The sequence below is a fragment of the Lycium ferocissimum genome, chromosome 1 (genome assembly GCF_029784015.1).
Source record: "Lycium ferocissimum isolate CSIRO_LF1 chromosome 1, AGI_CSIRO_Lferr_CH_V1, whole genome shotgun sequence".
Taxonomy (NCBI): domain Eukaryota; kingdom Viridiplantae; phylum Streptophyta; class Magnoliopsida; order Solanales; family Solanaceae; genus Lycium; species Lycium ferocissimum.
Genome location: NC_081342.1, coordinates 56,261,138 through 56,268,320, shown reverse-complemented (window position 1 = coordinate 56,268,320; position 7,183 = coordinate 56,261,138). Strand labels below are relative to the sequence as shown.

The 7,183-nt window shown below is 33.5% G+C and overlaps 1 protein-coding gene across 1 annotated transcript; it reads left to right on the top strand.

The window, feature by feature from the left end:
• Positions 1 to 739: 739 nt before the first annotated feature.
• On the top strand, positions 740 to 2,695 carry LOC132030205 (protein TIFY 5A-like). The gene is made up of 3 exons (XM_059419733.1): positions 740 to 996; positions 1,784 to 1,877; positions 2,408 to 2,695. Exons 1-3 carry the CDS (start codon positions 941 to 943, stop codon positions 2,591 to 2,593), a joined length of 336 nt encoding a protein of 111 aa, XP_059275716.1. The 5' UTR covers positions 740 to 940; the 3' UTR covers positions 2,594 to 2,695.
• The last annotated feature ends 4,488 nt before the right edge of the window (positions 2,696 to 7,183 follow it).

The following is a 7,183-nucleotide window of genomic DNA, read 5'->3' as shown; positions in this document are numbered from 1 at the left end:
TTAAAAGCTAAATTATTTTTAAATAAAAATAGATGACGTTCCCTTTTACACACAATGGGATTCGATTTTAATCTGATCTTTTCGATCCTCTTTCTATTATTACGGACCAACCTCAAACGAATACATAATTATTGAGACTTGACAAAAAGCAAAGCTATAAATATTTGATTCTTTTTTCCCCGTTTGTATTCTCTATAGTTTGGCAAAAATCTGCGAATGTAGTAACCCTTTAGAAGATTCCTTACAAGAACATTATAAAGATTTTGACATGAACTTTATATATCTTAAGTAATTAGCTAATATTTCCAATAAACTACGTGGTTGTGCGGTGCCCATTCTAAAGGGCACTTTAAAAAGCTGAAAGATTTTGGAAATATCGAAATTAAGCGGGCTGATTACGTGCCAAGTTCTGCCAACCTTGTAATTCCTATAAAGAACTTTAACAAATATAAATAAGTAAACAATAAATTAAAAACAAATTAGAAAAGGTCGTGAGCTGAATGATACACGTGGATGATGGAACACTATAATCGCAAAAATAACAACAGAATAATTAAAGTTGGCAGCGTATTAGTGTACAGGAGGGAAAATCACGGGAAACAAAAAGAAACTCATTGATCACGTGTAATTTGCAGGGGTTTGTGTATTAGGGTAGGCCATTTTTTCAGTACATGTTCTTTTACACCTTTTATTAAATGGAAGTGTGAGATTCGTGTTTGAAGCGTCTAGTTTTATCAACTCCGTACTATATTAAATCGCCACCACAAGCTCCACCAAGATAACCATCTAATTAAACTATTAAACTACGAAATACTATAGTATATATTCGAATACCTTTCTTCTTCAATTAATTCTTCAAACTTCAATATTCATTCCAGATTAATTTTGATTTGTATGTAGTAGTGTCTCTGGCTGATAAATTAGTTGAAGAATTATTAAGATGAGAAAAAAGTGTAACTTGGAGCTCAGGCTTGTCCCTCCTGCTTGTGTTACAATGTAAGTACTCTCTTTCTTTCTATTCTCCTTTTCTGAGTCTGCCTCTACGGGAGTCTGTGCACAAAATATCCCGAGTTAGCAGATTTCGGGGAAGTCCAAAGTTATTTTCCCATTTCAAATGATAGCTAGCAATGATATTTATGGAAATACATACGACAAATATATAGTTTCTCGTCGATTTTATGTGAAGGTGTTACTGTTTGAAGAGTCAAACAATACTTTGTTGCTATAATTTTCTCAAACTTTTTAAAGAACATTTTGAATCGTTATCTATGTTGACTTGTACTCCCTCTGTCCTAATTTATCTAAATGTGTTTGACTGGTCGTGAAGTTTAAGAAAAAAAGAAAGATTTTTGGAACTTATAGTCTAAAACAAAGGTGAGAAATTTCGATGACTATAAATGATTTCAATAAAGGTAAATAGAAGTTTGAAATCAAATTGATACTAAATATAAAAATATGTCATTTTTATTAAAACTGATTAAAAAGAAAAGAGTGTCACATAAATTAGGCGAATGAAGTAATACTCTTTGTGTAATTTTTAAATATGTAAAATTTATTTTTAAGAAATTAAAAAATATATCTAGATCAAAACTCATAGTCAAAATTAAGTATTTTTACCTTCGAACTCTGAACCCTTTCTCATTAATTGGAACAGATGGAGCGTATAAGGTCAAGATGTATAGTAATTAAAATGCGAATCTCGATGGACTAGTCTAGTTGCTAAATATTCTTATATGGGTGTATTTCACATTTGTTTCTCCTTTAATTTTTCTTATATATACAGGCGGGATAAAGGAAGCACAGATCAAGAGAAGCAGCAGCAGCTAACCATATTCTACGATGGCAAAGTTGTGGTTTCTGATGCTACTGAGCTTCAGGTATACTCTTTTTTGCACCTTTAATTTGGTCATTCTATTCTGAATTCGAATGTGTGGTATAATTTGGTGGGTCGTACCCTATTGGCTGAATTGCAATTGGGACGTGTACAATTTTGTCTTCTCGTTTAAGATGCAAATTCTTGGTATTTTAGTGGAAGGTCGTCTAATTTGATAATGAATATTGAACTGAAAATTCATGGGAATTCTTGTAAAAAAATACACAATTTGGACCCAAGAGAGGGAGGCAGGCTGTCCTATCCACAAAAAGATACAGTACATTTTTTTCCTATTTCGCATCAAGTATGTCAATACTAAAAAAATCATATCTAGTAACTTTGAGATGAGACGGATAAATACCTACTTGTTACAAAAGTAGAGTGTCCTAGCGTAAAAACATTTTTATATTGTCATGTCCATCTTATAAATCATGTATGCAGACATCCACAGTTTTAGAATTATGACCTTTCTCTTTTTGATAGCAAATGAGTAGTTTTATTATAATCTCTAATGTTTTTTGTCATGGTATACAGGCTAGAGCTATAATACATCTTGCAAGTAGAGAAGCAAAGGGGAACATAAAGACGCCATCTTCACATTCGGAGACACCATCACCATTATTACAATCTCCAACAGGTCTTTCCATGAAGAGATCTCTGCAAAAATTTCTACAAAAGAGAAAAAATAGAGCTGAAGCCATTTCTCCGTATCATCACTAGCTATTAATAATACTAAGTTTGGTGATCTTTTATTTATTTTTTCGTTACTTCTTTTTTCCCTTCTTCTAGTGGGGTTTTCTGATGAAGAAACATAATCTTTTTTTTTTTGGGAAAAGGGTCAAAAATACCCCTCTACTTTGGGAAAAAGGCTAAAAATATCCTCCGAACTTATTTTGGGTCAAAAATACCCCTCTCATCCTTAAAGTTTTCAAATATACCCCTGTCTTGACGGAAATTATCTCCCAAAATAACATGAAATCATTTTTTAAACCCACTCCATCATTTAAACCACACCCAACTAAATAATAACCCATAAGATCCCTTATTCCCCCAATTACCTCAAACCTACGTATTGCGGGAATAAGGAGATCTTATGGGTTATTATTTAGATGAGTCTGGTTTAAATGATGGAGTGGGTTTAAAAAATGATTTCAGGTTATTTTGGGGGATAATTTCCGTCAAGACAAGGGTATATTTGAAAACTTTAAGGATGGGAGGGGTATTTTTGACCCAAAATAAGTTCAAAGGATATTTTTAGCCCTTTTTCCAAAGTAGAGGGGTATTTTTGACACTTTTCCCTTTTTTTTCATGTCATTACCAATGACATGGCCAGAGATATGTAATTATATTTTATGTTTCAATTTATATGATGTTTTTCACTTATCGATAGTTAATTATGATTTATTTTTAAAGTTAAATTGGGATAAATCAATTTATCAATATTTTAAAATTAAAAATTTAGATATATAGTTAAAAATATATGAAAAGCAATATAAGTTGTCAATATGATGAAAAATATATTGCATTTTAAAATGTTGATCAAAATTCACATAGTTTGAATCTCAAGAAACTAAAATTATTACATAAATTTGAAATAATAGAGTAATAAGATGGATGAATGAGCCAAAGTTTCGCTAATGTTTGTTTTTTCTTTCTTTTATTTTATAATTCCTTAACTTGTTGAGCATCGAATTGCTTCTTTGTGCTTGATTTTCTACAAGAAATGTGCTAGAGTATCTCGAAAACAAGATAGCCAAAAAAAAAAAAAAAAAAAAAAGAGAGAGAGAGAGAGAGATGGCATTTGCGAGACTCAGAGAGGCATCTATCATTTGAATTCAGGTAGAAATCCTAATACCTCTGATAGATGGTTGTACTATGAATTATGATCTTTTACAAAATTAAAAAAAAATGAATTATGTCCTGTGTGGCTTGCGGGCTACATGCAAAGGAGTTGAGTTTACCCTTTGCGCACCCAAATAGCAACTGCGCGTTCCCTTGTCATAAAATAAATAAATAAAAAATTATGATCTTGTTGAAGTTTTTGCGTGAGTTCTTCCTAACACGTAAACATGTCGTTAATGTTAACCTAATCAACACATCAAAAAGGTGTCTATCTATAGAAGACAATTTTTAAAAATTAAATTGTGTTACTTAATGCCTTCTCCAATTTGTTGTTATTGATCTGATTGTCTTAAGAATTTTACATAAGTAATTTGAAACAAAATTTATTCGAAAATAATAAATAATTGAATGAACATATACACATAATGAGTGAATGTATATACATATTGTCTTGTTCGGAGCGTTCATCTATCTTAATCATTGTGATGGGGTTAGGCTGAACCCTACAAATATACTAATAATCAAACGCTAAACTACCACACCAATTTAGCTCAAATTTGACCACACCTATGAAAAGACCTTCATAACTTTTATATGTACAATTTTGAATTAAGATGAATTTTAGAAGGGAAGGATAGGAATGATATTAACTAAGTATAAATTATTAAATTTGTCTTAGATACCATGTAAATTTACTATGCTACCCTCATTTGGGCCATTGTGGCCAACATCAGTGTGACTAAAAGACCTTTCCGTAACCAAAAATTGAATACATATAGGATAGGGACACAAATTCTGTCGTCCTCCGTTCCTTTTAGTAACTTGGAGTTGGCCAAATCAATACATTTGAGTTCTAAAAAAGAAAAATTCACAACACATAAAGACTATGGAGAGTTGAAGGTGCATCATTATCCAATGACAAAAAACTGCAGCTACGTTCATGTAATTATAATTCCCTAAAGTGTTTCCACTTTCGCTACTAGAAAAAGATATTTTTTCCACCAACATTTATTGAAAAATTTGTCTTTATAAAATATGATTTTCCCATCTCATTTCCACCAAAACAGCTCACTGGGAAAACACATGGTGGAAAACAGGTTCCCATTGAAACGCCCGTGTGAAAACACTACTATATATGTTTCTCCCACTGACATTGACTAGGAATAGGCACTAAACATTTTTCAGTTGGAAAAATAATAATTTATTATTAGTGTTTGGTTTAATTTCATTCTAAAGCTTGGGTACTGTAAGTCTGTAGCATATCGATCTTCAAGTTGGATTTTATATGCGTAAGCAAAGTAATATCCCAAATGAAGAGGATTGTATTATTGAATTGCAGGCTTCAATTTGCAAGTTGATTAGTTACCTGGTTACCTTCCTTCTCCGATACAGTGGACAAAGGTATAGAAGAAAAAGCAACAAGTTAACCTCCATAATAATCACTACTAAAAAATCTCTATTTTGATATCACTGAATTTCCCACTGAAAAATGTTTAGTATGTATTTCCCACTGAATGTCGGTGGGAAATATTTAAATAGTAGTGTTTTCACAGGAAAAATTTAGGAAATTTCCTAGCATTTCATGAACCTATTTCCCATCATGCATTTTTCCAGTGATTTGGTTCGGTGGGAATGAGGTGGGAAAATTATGTTTCATATCACAAATTTTTCACTGAATATCGGAAGAAAAAACCTCTATTTTTAGTAGTGAATGTATGCATAGCATTGGAAGAGAATTTTTTTAGGCGCACTAGAAAAATTGTGGGTTGACTATAAATTAATTTAAAATAATTCCCTAGCTTATCATCGTACCATTTAGCTCCTATCACCCCGTGAATTTTACTTCTTTTTCTCTTAGTTTAATAGTATTTAATTTAATTGAAGAATATATTTAATTGAAATGCAGTCGTCTCTGTACCTTATTAGTAGTATTTGATAAGATAAAATGCATTCCACGTTTTGATGTTTGTCAAACTGCTGGAGAAATAGAGAGAGACCTGGTTCGCGACACACACACACTGTACGTCGAACGATCAGCGGCAACAAGCGTAAACCTGCATCGCCAATCGCACAACCGTACAATGCTTTGCGGCCGTGCTTTAAGTCAAACATGGAATGAGTGGTCTCTATCTCACCCACATGTTCCCCAATATATATACAACTTGTTCCAACATGTTGTGTATCACTTGAACACTTAAATAATTTTGTGCAAATCCTTGCCGCCACAAGTTCTCAAGTGCTCTCAAGAACAAAGCCACTTACAAGCTTAAGAACCTGATCCAGACACCAGATTAAGTCTATGTTCTTTAAGTTGTTGTGAGTTTTTGTTCATTTGTTCTTTAAGCTGTAAACCTACTCTTCTTTCAAGAAGTTGTTGTAGGTAGCTTAAATTATCAGTAGTTGTTAGGTAGTTTACCTATTCAATCTATCGAGTGGTACACTTGGCTAGAGTTAGTCAAGTATATTAGTTAGTTTGGCTAGAGTTAGTCAAACGTGGTTGTGTGCTTGGCTAAGGGCAGTCAAGAGTTGTAGCTTACAATAGGTATATTGTGAGAGTAAGGGATTTATGTGACTTAAATTCCTAGATTGCAAAAGGTTGTAATATGAAGTTGCTCAGGGTAGTGAAGTGAAATCCTACGTGGTAGGTCGTGGTTTTTAATACCTTGAGCAAGGAGTTTTCCACGATAAAATCTTTTGAACCATCTCTCTAGGGATTGTGAAAGGTGTTCTACTAGAAATATTCTTGTTATTGCTTTGAATCATATTGTGAAAGATGGTCTGTCCATATCTTTGTTTGGTAGACGCACTGCTTTTAACAAGTGGTATCAGAGCGGGGTGCTTTCTAAAAGGTTAACACCTAGACAGAATCTGTGAAATGGCAGCCCCACCAAACTTGGAACAAGGTCTATCATCCACCAGACCACCCAGATTCAACGGAAAATACTATGGGTGGTGGAAGGCTAGGATATATGAGTTCATTATGGCTGAAGACTCAGAGCTATGGGATATCATTTGTGATGGTCCTCATGTCCTCATAAACAAAGATGAAGCTGGTTTGGCAACCACTCCTAAAACAAGGAAAGAATATACCGTGGCAAACTGGAAGGCTGTGGAGAAGAACTATAAAGCAAAGAAGATTCTTGTCTGTGGTATAGGAGCAGATGAGTACAATCGAATCTCATCATGCACAACTGCTAAGGAGATCTGGAAAGCTCTCCAAACTGCCCACGAAGGGACAACGCAAGTGAAAAAATCAAAAATCGACATGCTCACCACAGAGTATGAGCTGTTCAAAATGAAAGAAAGTGAATCTATTCATGATATGCATACGAGGTTTACCTCTATAGTCAATGAGCTTAAATCTTTAAGAGAAGTCATCACAACTACCAAACTGGTGAGGAAGTTGCTTGGTGTTTACCTGATTCTTGGGACAGCAAGGCAAATGCCATCCATGAAGCTCAAGATCTC

What these genes read in the sequence shown, in the direction of transcription:
- LOC132030205 (XM_059419733.1), top strand. Translation starts at nt 941, where the DNA reads ATGAGAAAAAAGTGTAACTTGGAGCTCAGGCTTGTCCCTCCTGCTTGT. An exon ending in CCTCCTGCTTGTGTTACAAT is followed by an intron (nt 997 to 1,783) that starts GTAAGTACTCTC and finishes TTATATATACAG; the next exon opens with GCGGGATAAAGGAAGCACAG. An exon ending in CTGATGCTACTGAGCTTCAG is followed by an intron (nt 1,878 to 2,407) that starts GTATACTCTTTT and finishes CATGGTATACAG; the next exon opens with GCTAGAGCTATAATACATCT.